At 49.6% G+C, this 20,947-nt stretch overlaps 1 protein-coding gene across 1 annotated transcript; it reads right to left on the bottom strand.

Moving 5' to 3' along the window:
- Positions 1–772: 772 nt before the first annotated feature.
- Positions 773–19,657, bottom strand: BPIFB1 (BPI fold containing family B member 1). The gene is made up of 15 exons (XM_008149768.3): positions 19,543–19,657; positions 18,364–18,505; positions 17,590–17,697; positions 16,485–16,625; positions 15,420–15,501; positions 12,093–12,156; positions 10,338–10,423; positions 9,179–9,358; positions 8,259–8,312; positions 7,634–7,792; positions 6,038–6,105; positions 5,743–5,788; positions 4,539–4,602; positions 3,524–3,600; positions 773–805 (listed from the first exon to the last, which is right to left on the bottom strand). The coding sequence occupies exons 1-15, from the start codon at positions 19,655–19,657 to the stop codon at positions 773–775; spliced, it is 1,419 nt and encodes a 472-aa protein (XP_008147990.2).
- Positions 19,658–20,947: the final 1,290 nt, after the last annotated feature.

Genomic DNA, 20,947 nt, shown 5'->3' with positions numbered 1-20,947 from the left:
GGGGGGGGCCTGGAGTCTGGAGAACAGGGGCCCTATTGTCTGTGCTGAACCTGATGCTTTAGGGATGTCAGGGAGACAATGGCAGTCCCATTGCTGTTCAAGCAGGAAGGGCCTTTGGTGATAAGGCCCAACATCCTGGAGGACAGGCAACAACAGTGACGATGACATCACCCGCAGGGACATTGTCTGAGCACCTCCCACGTGTCTGGAACCATTCTCTCTCATGTCATCCTCACTATAGCCTTCTAAGATTGGGAATATGACTCTCCCCACTTTATAGAGAAGAAAACTGAGGCCCATTGAGGGGAGCCACCTTCCAGGGTCAACAACCATCGAGGGGGGCCGGCCAGAACGCAAAGCCTGCCTTTACAGTCACGTTGTTCAGACAGCCCTCGACCCCCCACACTGCCAAGACCAACAAAGCATGCGACCCTGGCCGAGAGGTTGTCCCACCAAGTGGGGGTCTTAGGGCCAGCCCAGAAGGCAGGAGGGCACAACCAGTGCAGGTTATCACATGTGGTCTGATGTGGCCCAGCTCGGCTCAGAAGGGCCTGAGCATGATCCAAATGTGGCTCGGGTGTCCAGCCCGTTAGCTTGCCAAGGGCACAGTGACTCCTGAGACAAAGATACACTCCAGACTTCAGAAGTCATAGACAACTATTTATTTATTGCAAAGAGGGAACCTACGGAGCTGGATGCCACTGGGAGCCAGCCTGCCCCAGGTGGCCACTGTCCAGGTCTTCATTGGAAGAGAGGAGAGGGGTCCAGGGTTCTACGAGGAGTCTGGGGTGATCACAAAGGCGTCCTGCAATTGGAGGAGAAAAGTCAACTGGGTTGTTTTTTTACCTCCTGCCTTGTGATTTACGCGTGTCCTCCTCAAGGTGACCACTGGCATTGAGGGTCATGGTCCTGAGCTCACTCATACAGAATTCTTGGAAGGGACAGAGGAGTAGGGTCTGCCTGCAGAGTGTAGGATTGTATAGGATCGTTGTCCCTAGTTCCAACACGCCCCCAAAAGTTTGCTCAAATGCAGATTCCTGGTTGTATCCATTGGGCCTTAGGCAGCTGAATCTTTTAAAAAATCTTAATTTTTGAAACTATTGCATATATCCCCCCTTTCCCCTATTTAGGCAGCTAAATTTTTAACAAGACTCTGGCTTTTTTTTTTTTTAAACTAAGTGTGATATGAAGAACTTAATCTATTAGATTTCCCCAACATTTTATTTTGATTATTTTCAAACATACAATAAAGTTGGAAGAATTTTATGTGATCACTTATATACTCATGTTCTAGATTCTCCCACTTAAAAAGCTATACTTGCTTTATCTCATATCTAACCACTTATTCATTTGTTTGACTAGACTTTAAAACATACTATATTATAAAGCTATAAAAAGGAAATAAATGTGCTGCTGAGTCCAAAATAAATGAACAGAGTAGAACAGAAAATTTGGAAACCGTTCCAAAGAATGAAATCATACTTTTCCAACTCAAACTGTAAATGATGAATTATGTGATGCAAGTTGCTTTAAAAGAAAAGAAAAAGAGGAGCATTACTAAATGTCCCCTAATAAGAGATATGTGAAATAAACCAAGCTTCAGCTTATATGGATACCCGTTGTCCATCCAATGCCAATCCAGTGCATGTATGTCTTAGATAAATAAACTACTTATATTTTACTCAGATTATTGTGATGTAGTCCATTAGTGCATGGCCTGTGAATTCAGACATCTGCTGCGTTTTGTGGATGAGGAAGCTGGGCTCAGAGAGGCCAGAGGACATGCCTGAGGTCCCGTGGCTAGAGAAAGGCAGGGTCCTCTGGTCCCTAAGTCTAGATTCTCAGCCTCTTTCGGTACCATCCACAGTATTGTTCTCATTATTCTCCATCAAAGCCAGCTAAAGCGTGGGCATGGTTGTTGAGGTGGGCAGTTGATAATAAGTCAAATGTCAACTTGCCTTGGAAGCTTGTTAACAAAGCCTCTTACCCTTCCCTCAAATTCGACTCTAGTGGGGTAGGGCATTTTTGAGACTTCCTTTCCCCTGGGGATTTCTCTGGAACTAAACAGCTTGAAGTGCCTCCCTGGCCTTTGGTTGGGCACCCTAGCTATGTAAGGGTGGACAGTGACCTGTGGATGCTCTTAATTGTTAATACTTCTGCTTTCAATGTCTCCCCCACTTGAGGGTGGACTAGAAACTCCAAGAAGGCAGGGGTTTCTGTCTTTTTTGTTCACAGTTGTGATCAGTGCCTGGCACATAGTAGGTGCTTAGTAAATGCCTGCTGGCCAGCTGACCAAGATGGAATCACCTCACTGTCATTGGCTCGTGTGGAGATCGGAGCCTAAAGCGGGGGGTTTTCAGGGAAGGTGCTGAGTGCAGATCTCTACTCTGCCAGCTACTGAGTGTGTGACCTTGGAAATGGACTTGCCATCTCTCACTCTCAGTTTCCCCATCTGTAAAATGGGGATGACAATAGGATGTATCTCATAGGGTAGTTGTGAAAACTGAGCAAGATTTCACATTTTGTGCCTAATACCTGGCACAAAATGATTATGGGCTGTTAAATATTATCCTATCTAATAATAGACAAATATGCAAATTGACCGCACCTTCGCTACGCTCAAGCCACGCCCACCAGCCAAGCCATACCCACCAACCAATCAGGACGAATATGCAAATTACCCCAACAAAGATGGCGGCTAATTTGCATGTCAAGACAGCGTAGAAAGAAGCCAAGAGCTGCAGAAGGGAGCAAAGCTGCAGAGAAGCAAGCAAGCCGGGGGGAGGAGAAGGGAGGAGTGGAGGCGGGGCCGGAGGAGAAGGAAGTTGAGCAGGCGGGGCCAGGGGAGAAGGGGCGGGGCTGGGGGAGAAGGGAGGAGGGGAGGCGGGGCCGGGGGAGAAGGGAAGAGCAGAGGCGGGGCCGGGGGAGAAGGGAAAAGCAGGCAGGCTGGCAGAGAAGGTGGGCCGGGGGAGAAGGGAGGAGCGGAGGCGGGGCCAGGGGAGAAGGAAGGAGAGCGGGCTGGCGGAGAAGTTAGAAAAGCAGGGGGGCTGGCGGAGAACTCGGGGCGGGGGACAAGGGAGGAGAGCAGGCAGGGCAGGGTAGAGTGCAGCAGGAAACCCTATTGCAGGATTTTTCCTGCAACGGGAACGCTAGTTAATGACAATATTTGGGGGGGGGGGTGGTGGATGATGCTACAGCTCCTCTCCCTAACAGCTGCCAACAAGAGTCAGATGTTCAATAAGCATTTATTGAGCATCTACTGTGACAGGCCTTACTGAATCAATGAACAAACCAATGAATGACAGCTAGGATGGAGGAAGCTGGAGGTGTATTGACCCCTGTCAAGGACGGTTGTACTCTTCCAGCTACAATTGAGGAACTGAGGTCCTGAGAGAAGCAACTTGCCCAAGGTCCTTCATGTGTGACCAACGGGGTCAGGACTGGAGCACAGCCCACACTTCCCAGCTCAGGGCTTTCCTAGTGACTATGCCCTCCCTGGGGCAGGATGTTCAACCCCACTCACCTGGCTCAGAGACAATGAAGCTCCGGTAAATCCCAAGGCCTTCACCATCGACAGTGGGACCCCGGATCTTACTTTGCCTGAAATAACAAATATGGTTGGAGACTGGTGGGCCTAGGGTGGGCCTGGGCATCTGTGGGCAAGCTCACAATTCCCAGAGGTAGGCTCAGGACCTGGCATGCCCAATGCAGACTGTCCCTTTTGCCTCTGCTCAGCTGTTCTCCTGCCCAGCATCCATTTAGCCTCATCTCCTTAACCTTTGCCTCCACCCAGCACTGGCTCTGGCTGCTCCAAAGGGCACCCCTCATTTCCTCTCACACTCCTGCTTAAGAACCAGGCTTCCCATCATCCACAGCACAAGTGTGGGAATTGAGATTTCTCATTCTAATAAAATAAAGAAATGAAAGAGGTGGGCTTGTCATAGGTTACCAACTTTCCCACCCCCATGACCTGAGGCTTAATTAGAGTAATTCCATCTTTTCTCTCGGCTTCCTCCACCATGAACACAAATAACAACGCCAACAACAACAATGGCTGAGAAATGTTGAGCACCAACTGTGCTAGTCAGCCCCCTCCGCCCCTTACAAACACCATCTCCTTTATGTTTCTGAGGAAGGTACTCTTATTTCCCCATTTTACAGATGGAGAAACTGAGGCTCAGAATAATAAGGCAGCTCATCTAAGGCCAGGCAGCCAGCAAAAGGGAATTGAGACTTGAACCAGGTCTGTCTGAGGCACATCGAGTGTGCTCTTGTCTGTTTACACCTCCTGTTGTCACCCCCATGGGCACTGCCTGGCTCATTTTTGCGTGCCTCGGCTCTGGAACCAGTAAAGGAAGGTGGAGATGGGAGAGCTCATTTCCAGATGGGTGACCAGAAAGGCTTCCTGGAGAAGTGGAATTTGAAGTAGGGTGGAAAATGAATGAAAGGGGCCCCAAATGGAGACTCAGGCAGGAGAAGTAACGCACCCACCCTCAACAGCCCTGGGCAGTGGGGGGATGGATAGCAAAGGGACGCACCATTCTGATTTGGCAGCAAGATGGCGGCGAGGAGATCAGTGACGATGTCTTTCAGAATTTCAGGCTGTGAGAGAGAAGGGACATCGTTCCCCGGCTGAGAATCTCAAGTCCTCCCAGCCATTCCTAGAATGGGCACAGCCCAGCCCCATTCTGAGGACAGCTGGTGGATGCTGGAATCCCAAGTCCCCTGCCAGTCCAAGTTGCTAGGGCTCCTAGGAGTGACACAAACCCTGGGGTCCCATAGGTCAGAGGGTTGGGGTGCATCAGAAGGATGTGCCCCCACCCTCCACTCTCAAGGCCTCCAGCAGAAGGTGCCTTAGGAAATTTAGCCCTGTATTTCCTGAGGTTTTGACTTCTCAAGGGAAGCCAGAGTCCTGATTTCATGTGAAACCTCCCGTTTTAAAATACCAATAATAATAATAATAATATATAAAAAATATATATATATATATAAGGACAGCTCGGCCGGCATGGCTCAGTGGTTGACATCAACCTATGAACTAGGAGGTCACGGTTCGATTCCCAGTCAGAGGACATGCCTGGGTTGCAGGCTCAATCCCTAGTGTGGGGTGTACCAGAGGCAGCCAATGAATGATTCCCTCTCATCATTGATGTTTCTATCTCTCTCTCCCTCTTCCTTCCTCTCTGAAATCAATAAAGATATATTAAAAAGCACATGTAAAGGCAAAAAACAAAACCCCAAGTGAAAAAACAAAAACAAACCTACCAAACCCCCAGAACCGACACCACGTCACAAGACAGGATTCAGCCAATTTCAGACTCTGATTTAGTCCGACTCAGATGAGGAAGCTGAGGATCAGGAAAAGGGCCGCTCATGGCCACTGAGATGAGTTTATGTGGTTGTGAATAGGAGAGAGTTGTTTCTTAATTTTGGGTCAAAACTTCACAGGAAAGTGGATGTGTATCTGAGTGTCCGTATCTGTGTGTTCTCAGCTGTGCTTGGCACATAGCAGGTAAGTGTCTGAACCAGGAGGTTAGACTGTGTAGCTAACAACAATGGCTGAGAAATATTGTTTTCTTCTTCCTTACAATCCCCACATATCGATAATGTGGAGGCTGGCCAGCCCATGATGGGGCTGCCCATGGGGACCTGTTGAAAGCACATTTCAAAGCAAAATGTCTCCTTTGAAATGGACCATTCTGGGCTCTTCTGTGTCCCCAGAGACAAGCTGTTAATACTCACGTTGAACAGGTCAATGTCTGAGTTCATCAGGTGGATCCGTTCAGAACTGCAACAGAAAATGCCCATAAGAATGGTCCCTCCAAGTCCCATTCATTCATTCATTCATGCATTCATGCATTCATTCATTCAACAGCTGTTTTGAGCACCTATTATATATGGCATTCTTTCTGCCTGCCCTGGGGTAGCCTTCACCGGATGCTCACACCCCAGAGACTCACAACACTGTGTTTAAAGAAACCCAACGGTCACCAGGTGGCACTCATTGTCAATCACCAGATTCTTCACTATGATTTACCTGATATCATTTATGTTGAGCATAAGATTGACACCTTTGGTGTAAAACTGAGCTTCTGAGTTGGCTTCCTGCAACGAGAAGCCCACATTTCTTTTAGAGGATGCGTCAAAGGTGGGGTATGGGGTTCTGCAAGGGGTTCTGGGGTCAAGCTGACACTCGGATCTCAGCTATTGGTTCTGCGACCTTGGGAAAGGGTTTGACCTCTCTGGCCTCACTTTCCTCATCTATTAAATGGAATAGTACCTGTACCCACTCCCCACTGAACAGATAACCACATAGGATTGCTGTGGGAAATGATGACAGCAGCCAGTATGCGCGGAGCCTTCACTATGTGCCTGGCAGTTTCAAGAAGTTTATATGATTATCTCCTTTGATCACCACAACCCTTTGAAGTGGCTTCTATTTTTACCTCATGGTAGAGGTGAGGGGACTGAGGGACAGGATCAGTAACCTCCTGGTAATGTTAACTATTGTTATTATTATCAGAAAGGTCAGAAGCAAAGTCAAGTTTCAAATACAAGTGCCAAAGATATACATCAGCTTGACCTGGGGGGAGAGGGGGCAGCCTGAGGGCAGGGTGCCAGGCTCCAGCTCCAGTTAGCTGCTCCTGAGGTCTTTTGAAAAGTGCCTTCCATTGGCCCTGGTGGGGCCAGGTCACCAGGGAAGCTCATTCTCACTGCTGGTTGGGAATCAAAATCTCCTTCAATAGCCCTAGCCAGTTGCTCAGTGGTTAGAACGTTGGCCCTCGGGCTGAAGGGTCTCGGGTTCAATTCCGGTTAAGGGCACAGTTTGCAGGCTCAATCCCCTGCCCAGGTCGGTCGGGGCGTGTGTGGGAGGCAACCAATTAATGTGTCTCTCTCACATTGATGTTTCTCTCTCTCCGTTTCTCCCCCTCCCTTCCACTCTCTCTAAAAATCAATGGGAAAAATATCCCCGGGGTGAGGATTAACAACAACAACAAAAGAATATCCTTCATTACAGGAAGCTAGGGCACTGTGTCTCCTGTAGTCTTTTGTGGATGGCACCCCTGAAATTGTGTGTGGGCAACCGTACAGCTATACACAGCAACTCTGCTGTGAGCATAGTCAGCATTAGCTTCCTTCCAACAACCAGGTACTCTCCAGACTCCTTGGTTGGGCACAGTTCCAGCAGCCAAGCATGAATCCTGCGTTGTCTCTCCCTTCTCTCTGCCTCTGCAGTGGGGTCCAGTCAGTGCCTCCCTCAGATCCCCTTTAGAGGACGGGGGGTCCATCCCTCCCTGCCGAGGGCTGCAGTTAGCAGTCCCCAGCCCCTTCGCTGCAAACATGCTCCTGCTTGAACAGAGCTGCCTTGCTGGGAGTCATGTCCTTCCTACCCCTGGGGACTATTGGGTGGCCAGTAACTGATTGAAAAGGGGGTACAAAGTCTTGACTGACTAATAAAGTCACAGGGTGAGAGTTGGGCCCCCAAAGCTCCTGATTCTTGGGGTTAGAACTCGCTATAGTCCCATCCTGCTGGGTGACAAGAATGGTGGAAACGTTTAGCAAAGCAAGAGAGATGAACCGGAATAGCGTAGGTCCCCCAGATGGCCGCTGATGTCACATGCGATTAACTCACGATGCCCAGGGTGAAGAAGGGGCGGCGGACTTCATTGGAGGCGAATACTTCCAGCACGATCATTTGGGCCACCTTGGCACTGCCCTTGTCCAGAAGGAGCTCTGGGGCCTCCTGCATTAGTATCTTCACAATCTGCGTGTGCTTCAGCTGATCCGCAGCCTGGAAGGACATCAGACCTGCATGTGGCCCACAGGTCCCATGTGGCCTGGCCCGTGCCCAGCTTCCCGGCCTCCCTGCATCCTCTCCGTGCTCCAGCCACACGGTCCTCTCCGTCCTGAAAGGGGTTGCTCTCACCATCTCAGCCTTTGGTTTGGCTTCTCCCTCTGTCTGGAATCCTCTTCTCTCCAGAGAAGCCTCCCTACTTTTCCGGACTCCGTCAGTGCCCCCATTAATGCTCTCATAACCCTTAGCATCTGTCCTCTTAACTGACATGTTGTCTGTGTAATTATGTGACTCAGGTCAACCTGCCCTGTTGGACTGAAATCTTCCTGAGGACAGGGGCAGGTCTGTAGAAGTCACTAGTGCTGGAAGGGAGGAGAGCGGTCTTACATCATTTTATTCCCCAGAGGCCTGAGGACAGACCCCAGCAAACAGCCATCAAGCTGCAGATGGCCAGTGGACCAACCTTTTCACTGATCAACTTGATGTTATTCTTCAGCCGGAGGGCCATCTCAGGAAGCTGAGGATGAGAGGAAGCCAGAACAGGTCAGCTGGGGGGCGGGCGGGGAGACATCCCTGCAGCAGCCTACTGCTGCGATCCCCAGGACCCCAGAGAAGCTGGGTGGGCCCGGTGGTCCAGGCTACATATTTGTCACTGGTGAAAAACAGCCCTATGTTAGCTGCTGTGAGGCAGGGGGTCCCCGCCGGCCTGTGGGTGGGTGGTGGTTGTGGGTTTGTGGGCAGTTCGTTGCTCCCAGAGCACACAGAGAAGTGACCCAATTCTTACTGTCGTCCTGAATGTGGTTGCTGGTGACCACCCCTCTTTTCTCACCATCTCAGCCCTCTACTCTGAGTTTTGATCCTCAAGAGCTTGGCTATCTGTTGTCTGTCAGCTTACTTTAAGTCCGGACACCCTCCCATAACTTTGGGGCAACGCTTTTGCCCTGTAGGCCTCAGTTTCCCCATCAGTCACCTTGGAGGCGGTGGCACACCCTGGTTGACTAGGGTGTGCTGTTTTGAGAAGCATTCCAAGGCTGTGTCAGCATCGAGGCTCAATCGGGAGGACCCTGATTGATTAGTCATGTCTGCCACGGGCCCCACGGTAGACAGGACTGCTATTTGGTAGGAGAAGTAGGTGTGTCCTGTTCTCAGAGGGCAGAACTAGGACCAGGACTGGATGTTACAGGGAAAGCTTCATCTTTAGAACTATACGTCAGAGACAGACTGTTAGGGGAGGGAGGGAGCACTCTATTACGAGAGGGGTTTAAACTAAGCCTGACGGGATTCGTGCCCACGGGCTTCGGGGTCCTCACATCCCCTTTGATTCAGAAAATTCCCATGATGCAGTAGAGGTGGCTTCATCCTCTGTCCCATGTCGAGGCTTACCACATAGTCCAGCAGGACCATGATTTCTTCTGGAGGGAGAAAGTCAGCTAGTACAGCATCCACCACATCATGCCTTACAGTGAGGCTGAAAGGGGCGCTGTCCAGAGCGGGTATCGTCAGGGAAGCCACAGACTCATTGAACCATTTGATCCCCTTTCCCTGTGAGTCCAGCAACTTGGCCTAAGGAGACACAGAGCAGAGAGCTGGTATCAAAACTTTAACTCCACACCTTACCCAACCACCACCTGGAAGGAAACAATGCCACTCAACCTGATTCCCTTTTTGCACTTGCTGTCTGGAAGCTCAGCCCGGAATTCAGTGCCTTACTGTAGGTGATGAGTTATCTCAGGTGCTTAGCAATATCTACCCCACCTGCACCCCTCAGATAATCTCTGATTTTTTTTAAAGCTTTAAATGTCTTATTTGGCATTTAGGTTTCAACTTTTCAGATACCACACAAGCCCTTTGGATGAAGGGAAAATTAAAAACTGTAAAAAAATTGATGGAAATGCTTGATGCTGCAGTTTTCCAAGGGATCCATGAGAACTGGTCTGGGATACAAGCTGCCCACGTTGGTGTGGTCCCTTAGGGAGTCGAGCTCCAGGGTGTATGCAGCTCCATTTACCAGGATCTTCCTGCCTGCCAGTCTTCAGTGGCATTTCACTCTCTCCTTGGGGACTCTGATTATCTACACTTTACAGATGAAAAAACTGAGGCTTAGAGAGGGGAAGAAACTTGCCCAAAGTCCTACAGCCAGGGACTGGTGGAGCTGGGAGAGAAACTTAGGTCTGTGTGTTTTGATCCTGGGCTCCCGTTTTAAGGTAATCAGATGTTTGGGGATTGGCAGGGGCTTGCCTGAGAAAAAGGCCAAGAGCCCCAGTGCAAACACTCTGGCCTGTGACTGGGGAGACCAGGGTCGGAGGACAGATCACCAGGATCTATGTTCTGTGCTTGGCCCTTAGATTCTGCCTGCCTTGTCTCCTCCATTGGAATGGTTTGCATGGAGCATGTTCAGCATAGTGAGATTTTTCTAAATCAGCCCATGTGTCTTAACCGTGACCAGGGTTTTCTCCCCTGAAACAGACCCCGGGTATCTGACCCTGGTGGTCAGAGAAGGCAATGATGTCCCCACTTCACTCTCAAGGTCCATGACACTCACCCCCAGGTTGAGCTGGATGGTGTTATCCTTGATGGCAGAAGACAGAAGGTCAATCTCCAGATGGTCACTGCTTATGGAAATGGGTGCTGCTCAGAGACAAGAAGAACGTTGTGTGAGGGTGAAGGGCAGGATTGGATGGGTTTTTTGGGGGCTGCTTTTGGCTGGAGCTGCATTATTGCATGGGGAGAAGTAAGTAGAGAGGAACAGGAGTAATGATGATGTTGATAATGACAATGACGAAAATGATAATAACTGACATTTATTAAACATATATTGAGTGTTGAACTGTGTTAAACCTTTATATGTGTTGGCTCATTTAATCCTCACAATAACCTTAGGGGGTGGGTCCTGTTATTACCCCCATTTTACAAATGGGAAAACTGAGGCTCAGAAAAGTGAAGTGATTTGCTCATACTGTGAAAAGATTTGAACCCAGTGATCCTATGTCAAGGTCCTGGTTTGAACAAAACTGACCTATTGCTTGTAACTCTCCACCTCCCCACCAGACATCCTATCCAGATGGGTCTGGATCTGTTCACTGGATCAAACGTGTTCGCCTTGGGATTCCCTATTTGGCCGCGAGGGGGCAGTGGCGTCTCAGCTGCCCTCGCTGTTGGGTGGAGAATGGGAAGGGCAGCGGAGGGGGCTCAGGGGTGGGCGGGGCAGGGATTAGGTCCTTGGATCACTTACACCCTCCCCCCTCCCTGCACCCCCAAGCCTGCCCTACCCCTGGGGAGCAGAGGAGCCAGATAGACTTCCATTCCAGCCACAGTAGCCTTAGATAGTTTCTTCCCTCCTCAATCTCAGTTTACTCATTTTAAAGTGGGAGTGTGATACAGTAATGCTGGCCTCATAGGTTGTACAGGACGGGTACCTAGTAAAGTTGCCTTGAATCTGAATTACATCACACTTGAAATTTGAAGAACTGGATTTAAGCCTTCCCCATCACTAACTTCTGTGAACTCGAATAACTGACTTAATTTCTCTGCGCCTCAGTTTGCTGATCTGTGAAGTGGGGTAATGATCATATAAAACACCAAGCACAGTATTTGCTCTATGGGTGCTCAATGCTACCGATGCCATTCTCTTCCCACTCCTCTCTGGTGGCCCCTTTGAATGAGCCACTTCAGATCCCCAAGCAGTAGACAATAGAATTTTCTTATTCCGTACAATCCCCACTCTGAGGCACTTGAGCACAGCAGAAACTTGAGGTGGGGGTAGAAGCCTGTGAGCTCCATTTCTGCTATCTCAGGGAGGGAGAGATGACCTTCCTGAGCATACATCTGATCTTTTCTCTAAGCCCACCGTCTTTGCTGTATCATTCATTTATGCATCCATTCAGCACACATTTGGATAAACTTCTCTCTGCTATGTGCCTGGAACTTTCCTATAAACTTTTAATCCTCACTATCAATCCTGAGGTAGGGCTGTTATAAGTCCCATTTTACAGATGAGGAAGCTGAGGATAAGGAGGTAGAGCTGGCTTCCCATAGTCATGAGACAAGTCAATGGTAGAGCTGGGATTTTAACTCAGATTTCTTTGGGTCACCGGCTGGCTCATGTGGAAACCTGCCTATAGTAGGTACTGGTGAACTCAGAACTGTGAATTCCTGTCTGCTCCTCCCAGGCAGGGATCAACGGGTGCTCTTCCCACCGGCTGCTCAGGCCAGACTGGGGAGGTGCCCCCTCCAGAGCCGCAGCCTGGAGGCTGGCTCAGCAGAAGAGAAAAAAGGTGGGAGAGAGCAGTGCACTCACCCTTCACCAGGCGCAGGAGCTCCTCATGCATGTCTTCAAAGGCCGCCTCGATCACGGGACACAGCTGTAACAGCACAAATGCGGGAGCTTCATCAGCAAGGGGGTCCCACAGTGACCCATGCCCAGCCCATGTGGCCTCAGTCCCACCACTGTGCTCATGGCCAGCCAGGACTTTGTCCATGGGGTAGAGGACTCAGTGGCAATCTACCCCCCAGCCAACTCTGCTGCTCAGAGCACCCTGCTTTTGTCCCCATCTTGTTCCCAAGAGCCCCTGTGTTCCATGAGAAGGAGATGGAGAGGCCATTTCTTCAGTCACATATTCTTTCAGCATGTCACTACCGAGCTCCTTCTGTAGGTCAGACTCAGAACAGAGGCCAGCAGGACAGACCGAACCAGACATGAGAAGAATCTCTTTGTGTCCTTTGTGGGTTTCTAGCTCCCCCCAAATTGCCAGCAGTTCTCATCAGGGAGCGACTTTGTCCCCCAGAAGACATCTGGAAATTTCTGGAGACATTTTTAGTTGTCACAAATTGGGAGGTGATGTTATTGGCATCTGGTGGATAGAGGCCAGGGATGCTACTAAACATCCCACAGTGCCCAGGACAGCTCCCCACAACAAAGAATGATCTGGTTTAAATGTCAGTCGTGCCAAGGGTGGGAAACCCTAGCCTCACCTAATCCTGGCCTTATCTGTCCTGTTCAAGACGGGGATAAACATTTACCTGCCCGTGGGCCCCAAAGGAGCTCATTCTCTGCTCTAGGCAGCCCATTTTCAGGTACCTAAGATTTTGTCTTAGGTGCAATTTCCCCAGCGGAAGAACCTTTTGGCTGACCACCCATTGCTATCTCTCAAGAAAGGACCTTGCACTTTGAGAAATGTTAACTTTTTCTATGAAAAACCATTTCCTGCTCCTAGCTGCTTTGCCAGCCCAGAACCCAGGAGGATGGAGGACTCGGGTTTAGAGACCCCCAGACTTCACTGCCAAGGGACCACCTGTTGTTCATGGGAAAAGTGTCCCTGGAAACCTTTGCATCTTATCCCAGAGTTCCTCTTCCTTCAGTTTCACCAGTGGTGTCAACTCTGGTCACACATTAGAATCCTCCAGGATACGAGCCAGAATCCTCTGGGATACTAAGGCCCGACCCAGACCAATTAAATCTGAATCTTCAAGGTAGAGCCCGTAGTCCCTCCTAATCCACAGAGGATACATCCTAAGATCCCCAAATGGATGCCCAAAACCACAGATGGTACCCAACCCTAGATAAACTATGTTTTTCCCCATTTATACATACCTTTCACATCTGGATTGTCAGGATCACTACTCTTGAACTTTGTGGCCATTATTAAGTAAAATGAGGGTTATCTGAACACAAGCACTGTGATACCAGGGCAATCTATCTGATAACCAAGAGGATGACTAAATGACCAAACAGCAGGGAGCAGAGGTAGCATGGGGATGTTGGACAAAGGGGTGATTCACCTCTGGGCTAGGACAGAGCAGAACAGCTCTAGATTTTATCACGGTTCTCAGAACAGTGCGTCATTTTAAACTTATGAATGACTATTTCTGGAATTTTTCATTGAATATTTTTGGACCAGTGGACCATGGGTAACAAACTTTGGAAATTGAAATCGTGGATAAGGGGGGCACTCCTGATGGGACCCACATATTTACACTGAGAGGGGCTCTAGCGTTTTCTAGATGGGCCCCTGCCAGATTTCAATATGCCACGCCTTTCCCCTTCACATCAAGTAAAATATTTACATGACCATATTATATCGACTCCAGTGAGTCATGATGGGAAAACATGATTAATAGACAGCCAGTTGTCTCATATTGTTCACTATGTGTGGCTCTTCACCCTTAGAAACAGATCTTATGCAAAGAGCATTTTGTAATCCCAAGTCCTTGCCATTTTTTTCTAGTAAATGTAAAATGTAGAGATGTAAAAATACATTTTAGGTGGTTAAAGTATGATGCCAGTTTAAGAACGGTTTTGGTGAAGGCTTGCAAGAAATTTCCAGGATCCTACTTTAAGAAACTCCCACTTAAAAAAAGAAAGAAAGAAAGAAACGCCCACTTTTAAATAGAAAAAAAAAAAAAAACTTTCTTAAAAGAAAAATTATCTCATGTAAGAAAAGCCAAATTTTACAAAATTACTTTCAGATTCCTTTAAGAAGGCTCTCTGGAATGGTTTAATAAAGTATTAAATATGATATAGCTATTACATAATTATGAATAGTGTACAATGGCATAGAAAATATATACCACTTAAATAATACAAAGTAGTACTGACACCGAGTGCAGCCACATGACCATTTGAGTGGATTATATAAAAGAGAAAATAGCTGCCAAGTTAAGGTAGAAGCATTATGGGTATTTTTCCCCCTAATGTGGTTTAGTTATTACATCATCTTTTTCTTTCAAAAAAGTTTTATTATAAAAAACTGATTAGTTATAGGACAAGGTACTTTGAACCTCAGGAGGCCCATTGTTGTGAAGCTGTCTTGGGATTTATAGAGATCCATGGTCCAAGTGGATGAACCAACTTATAGAGTTTTAACTTACCCGGGCATGTAAGGGACATATAAAATGAGACTGACTCGTGTTTACTGACTCAGAAAAATAAATCCAACAGGACCCGGTGGATGACAGAGCCCTGAAGACTGCCGGTTGGTTTGAGACACGAGGGTACTAGAGTCAGCTTGTGCTGGTTTGTGAGGACAAATTGTTAAATTTTCAGGCATTTCTGAGCTGGTGCCAAGCTGAGGCATCATTAAAAATTAAAGTATATAAACCTACAACTAAATAAATTATACTAAAAGCAAAGTTAATGAAAACTCAAAACTCATTACTTCCGAATTATTTAGTTAAATCTCACTAATTGTTTTGTTATATCTTACTATTATTTCTTGCTCTTGAGGTTATTAATGTCTATTGTATTTGTGTGGTGGAAATACCAAACAGCGGTGTGCTACAGCACACTTCTTCCCAACTCTGCTCAGTGACATCACATTAGTAGCTTGATATTGGCCTTGGAGGGAGTGGTTTACATCAGGGAGAGCAGCAAATGCTACATACACATCTGGGCTCTCTCCCCTCAACTCTCCAGAGTGAATGGTTAACGCTTTATCAGCACATCACTGTCCAAAGTCTCCTGGATGACTTTTGGCAGTTCATTATCTTGACCTCAACGATTCATTGCTGAAATAATGATCCAGACTCAGTTTCCTACTCAAGGTCCCTTCATACCAGCTTGCAGTTCCACCCCAGCCCTTAAGGGGGAGCAATCTTCACAGGCCCATGAGGTCCCGATTCCACTTACCTGGGTTTTTACCAGTTTGGGCAGGGCTGGCACCAGGAGTTTCATGACACTGTTGGCTAAGGGGTTGACCATGAAAGAGAGCCTTCCGGAGAGGAGAAAGGGAGAGAGCTTAGGGAAGGTCAGAGATGATCACCCCTCCCTTGTTTTATAGAAGGGGAGACTGAGTCCAGGGGAGAAAGGAACTTGCCCAAGGTTCCTGGGCCTGTTGGAGACAGGGCTGGGAGTAGACCCTGTCTACTGAGCAGAGAATTCTCAGGGAGCAGGGGAGGGGAGGGTTGTCCTAGAAATGTGTGCTGGACACTGGGACAATGGCAGTTGGCATTTCTCCCCATTCTCCTGTTAAGGGGAAGTTGAGGGAAGCACCACAGTTTTGAGCCCCTGCTGTGTGCCCCATACTCTGCTGAGTTAGTTACAGCTGTGGCCTGAGCTAACCTCTTACTGAAGCTTGAGGCACAGGGAGGCAGGCCCAGCATCACCCATATAGTAAACTAGAGGCCCGGTGCATAAAACTTGTGCATGGGTAGGATCCCTAGGCCTGGCTGGCGATCAGGGCCCATCTGTGGGGTGACCAGTAGGGTGATTGGGTGGGGGGGGGGTCCTACTGGCACCCACCTTGGCTGGCCTGGGGCCTGTGGGCTGGGGGAAGCTCCTGCATTGAGCGTCTGCCCCCTGGTGGTCAATGTGCATCATAGTGACCAGTCGTTCCACCGGTCATTCTGCCGTTTGATTGATTTGCATATTAGGCTTTTATTATATAGGATGAGGAGATGCATTTGCCTGACGCCAGAGCAGGATTTTACCCCTCGCTCTACCCTAGCCTGCCTGGAGGGTGGGTGGGGGATTTGAGGGGCCCAAGGTAGGTGGCTCCTCTCCACCTTTAAAAGTTTATCCCACTGCCTGGCACGACGCCTAAAATCCCACCACCACAGGTTCTCTGCAAGGAGCCCCAGATCAAGAGTCAGGAGGGTTGGTCCCTTTCTATCTCTGGGTGTCAGTGCTCTCCATTTGTAAAATGGGGCTTCCCTCCAGGCACGGCGGGAGCTCAATGGGAGGGGCCACACTCACTTTTTCAGCAGGCTGATGCGCAGGCTCCTGCCGCTGTTGGAGCAGCTGCTGAGGATGAGGCCTTTCTTGCTGGTCTCCACGCGGATGGTGGCTTGGGCCTCTGTCTCCATGTGAATTTCCACAATGCTACTGACCAGGGGCCTGGGAGTGACAGTGCCCAATGCTGTGAGCACACCCAGCTCCAGCTGGAGTGAACCTGCTGCCCCTTTCTGTCCTCTGGCTCTCACCTCTCTTCTCAGGCTCCTGTGCTGGGTTCTCCTCATCTCCGCCCCCCCCCACGCCCACCTCCCCACCAGCCCACCTTATTTTTTTTTACTCCAGCATGTCCCAGGTTCTGTTTTTTATTCCTCTCCTGGTTTAAATCCTAAAACAGCTTCCAAATTTATACCCAACTCCTTACTCAGGTGTCTTACAGGCATCTCACATTTAGCATGCACAAAACTGAATGTGGATCCTGCCCAAACCTGCTCTTCTCACGATCTTCCCTGTCTTGGTTGTTGGCCACGCTATCGTGCCAGTTGCACAGGCAGAAACCCTGGACTCAGCCTTGACTCTTTAATCTCTCTCCTCCTCTCCCCCCACATTCAATCATCAGGAAGTCCTGTTGTCTGCACCTACCTCCAAAATGTATCCAGAATCTGACCACTTCTCGCCACCTTCCTGCCCCAAAACTCCGGTCCAAGCTATCCTGGTCTCCCTCTGAATTATTTCAGTATTTTTCTAGATGGCCCTCCCTGCCTCTGCTCTTGCCTCCATATACAACAACCAGAGGGATTCTTTAAAAATAGTAAACATGTCATGTTTCTCTTTGCTCAGAACCCTCCATGGTCCCACCTCATTCAGTAGAAGCCCAGTCCTCACCTTGGTCCAGAAGGCGCTGTATGATCTGACCTTGGCTGCCTGCTGGCCTCACCTCCCACGACTCTCCTCTCTCCTACCCCACCCCCTTTTGCCATTCTTTGAACAAAGCAAGTGTACTCTTGCCTCAGAGCCTTTGCACTTGCTCTTCCCTCTGCTTAGAACTCTTTTCCAGACACCTGCATAGCGGAAAAGGGGGAATGAGTGGGTGAATCTGCCTGCTATGCCTGACCGAGGGGATACGCACGTGTTGAAGCCAGCCACCAGGTCCAGTGGGATATCGACGATCAGCTCCTGGTCGTCAGCAGAGGGTTGCACCTGCATCTCCAGGATGTTGGCTGAGGTGATTTTCAGCCTGGATGGATGCAGGAGAGATGGGATTCATCTGAGCATCGGTCACAAACTTGTTCCCCTCAATCTTCGCCGTCTCCCCTGGTGCCCAGCCAGTCGCTGGACCCAAGCCCTATCCACTCGTTCTTCCCCAGCATGGTCTTGCCACCTCTCTCCCCCGCCGCCCCCCAACCCTTGCTCCTGCTCTCAACACTCCCCTGGCTCCCCAATTACTGAAGAGATGAATCCAAGCTCTTTGAATTGGCTTTGTAGACCCTCTGGGACCTGGCCCCTCTGACCTCCCAATCTTTACCTTGGGGTTTGGGCAACATCTATTCTGACCGCCTCTCACCCTCTAGGCCTTTGCCCAGGCTGGCCCCTCTGCCTGGAATACCATTTTCTTCTTTCTCCTGGTGAACATGGAGTCAATGGCCCACCTGTCACCGAGACTTAGAAGCATCACCTTCACCCTCTCACCCCAGTGACCTTCCTCTGGAGTCACCCTATCAGGCTCCTGTGTGACTCTCTTATGCTTATTAACTCATCTGGGAGCTTCTGAGGAAGGGACGTGATTTCTTCCATCCTTTGTGATCAGACAGAGATTTGATACCAATTGATGCTTATTGACTGACCCATTAAACGTGCCAAGTGTGTCCTGGGCAGAAGTGTGGGCAGGGAGTTCCCAACTTACCAGATGATGTGGTTCAGGGCAGAGTTCACCAGGCTGCCTAGTATGGGGATGCCCCCGGCCGGCTCCTCCCGTATGGCGCTGAGCAGAGGCAGCTCGTGGAGGATGCGGATGGCATCGTGGTCCCTCAGCTTCTGTGTCAGCTCTGGAGACAGATTGTAGGCGTTAGAGTCCAGCAGGAGGGGCAAGGAGGGGCTCCAGGCTGGGAGAAGGCATCACTCAGACTACTCGGGCCTGGACACAAGGTGAGGGTATGGATGGTTCCATCCTGGCCCTCTCTACCATAGATGTGGCCCAGATGGGGGAGGCTAGGGCATGGATGGACCATTCACCCCCCTGAGCATTGCCAGCCTCTGCATCCCTCCCACCAGCCAGCAGCAAACACTTCTGGAGCCAAGAGGCAGGGAACTCATAAGTCTCTGTTTGGGGCTGTTTTGCTGCCTAAAACACAATTCTCTGGCATCCACACTCTATGGGTCTGTTGTCCAGAGTATCAAGTGCTGAGCAGAGAAAGGAGGAGGTCAGGCCACGGGCCTGGGAGCCAGGAGCCCTGGGTTCTGCCCCATTTGGCTTGTGTGCAGAGCAGGTCAGAGGTGCAGGAGACCTGATGCTGGGGAAGCAGCCCTCGCCCAATGACTGACCAACCAGTGATGTATAAACACCCTGCTCCCTCAACCCTCGGCAGGATGACTCAGGTGTACGTGTGCCCCACTGTGCCCCGGAGGCCTTCTTGTTTGTTTCCAAAGGACAAAACCCAGGCTCAGGAAGGTTCCGGGCCACAGAGCTGGAGGGCGAGAAAGCTGTGCCTGGGATCCAGGCCGCCAGGTTTCCAGCCGAGGGTCTTCCCTCTGCCGACTGGTTGGTCACTGACTCAGACTCTGAGGAGGTGCTTTGCCAGTGGGTTTTAGGCGAGGGCAATTGCATCGTCACACCCAGGGCCACCCCCCTTCTGCAGGAACCTCAGAGCAGTCAGTTTTGGGATCATGGCATTTAAAAAGGGTTTCTTGGGATCACAGACACTTGCAACCTTTATAATTTACCCACTCGAATCTCATCTAGACCTGGGTCCCACCTGTGTCTTGCACACCCCCAGTCATGGGCAGTCCCCCCACCCACCCCTGCTCCTTTGCTCCACCTGCCCCATTGCCCTATGGTGCTGAAGCCTGGGCGGCCAAGACTTACTTTCTTTGATGATTTCTGGGCCGAGGATGAGCACTGCAGGAGGACTGAGGGTGGCTCCGACCAAGGTGGCTGCCAGCAAACCACAGAGGAGGGTGAAGATCCTTGAACTGGCCATCTTCCTGGGCGCCAGGGAGCAGCAGGTGCCAGACGTGAGAACCTGAGGTGAGCATAAAGGGCCCTGTTAGCCAGGCAGAGAGGCCAAGGGCAAGTCTTCCACGCCTGGTGACTTGGGTATGGATTCCAGCAGAGGCTGTTTAGTGGAGTGATTAGGAATAGTGTGAGCTCTTAGAGACACTGGCATTAATGATTCAACACCTGCCTCCCTGACCAGGCCATGAGCTCTGGGAGGGAGCATTGGTCTGTCTGCTCCCCATTGTGTCCCCAGCACCCAACACAGTGCCTGGCACACAATGGGTGTTTTATAAACAAATGGTTGCTGAACGAATGAATGACCTTTGGGAACCCTGGAAGAATGGGGAATCTAAGCCTGCTAAACTGAAAAGGTCTAGGTCATGGGGACCCCTGCCAAGTCACAGGATCCCCCATCCCTGTGTGCCAGGAAGCCTAAGGGTAGAGGAGAAATATGGGCATCGGAGTCAGACAGACCTGAGTTGGTGGACTGCCTCTACACTTGCTGTGTGACCTTGGGCAAGGGACTTACCCTTAACTGAGTCTCAGTTTTCTCATCTATAAAATAAGGGATATTAATAATACTTACATCACAAGGTTGTTGCAGGGATTAAATGAAATCACCCATTTGTGGCCTGGCATGCTACAAGAGCTCAATGAATATTAGCTGTTATTATGAGTACAACAGTTATTACTAATCCTGCGCTCAGAAAGAATCACCTTGCAGTTAAAGTGAGAAAACAGATATGATGCCTTCCACTCTGTTCTTTTGCCCAGGAAGTTTCTTTCATTATCTTTGCACGTTACTCTGTCCTCTGATTGGAGACACTCAGAGAAACAATACGATGGTAGCATCTGTTTCTGTGGAAAAGTGTCTCCTCCCTAAATCCCAGCACCACACACACACACACACACACACACACACACACACACACATACATACACACATACATACACACACATACACACACACACACACACACACATACATACACCCCACATCCTATCTCACCTCCTGGCATTTGCTTATGTGGTTCCCTTCGCATGGGATGCCTTTCTGTCCTTTGCCCAACCAACTTTTACTCACTTCTCACCTGACATGTCACCTCTTCCTGGAAGCCTTCCCTGATTGTCCTCCACCACCATACCCCTGGGATTTCTTTGAGCACAGCACATACTGCATTCGCCTATATTAGGAGGACCAGGACTGTCTGATACTTCTTGTCTCCAAAATCACCCCAGCCCAGGGCTGGACACAGAGCAATTGGTGTGTTCA

The sequence above is a fragment of the Eptesicus fuscus genome, chromosome 12 (genome assembly GCF_027574615.1).
Source record: "Eptesicus fuscus isolate TK198812 chromosome 12, DD_ASM_mEF_20220401, whole genome shotgun sequence".
NCBI classification, from domain to species: domain Eukaryota; kingdom Metazoa; phylum Chordata; class Mammalia; order Chiroptera; family Vespertilionidae; genus Eptesicus; species Eptesicus fuscus.
This window is presented reverse-complemented; position numbering and strand designations above follow the sequence as displayed.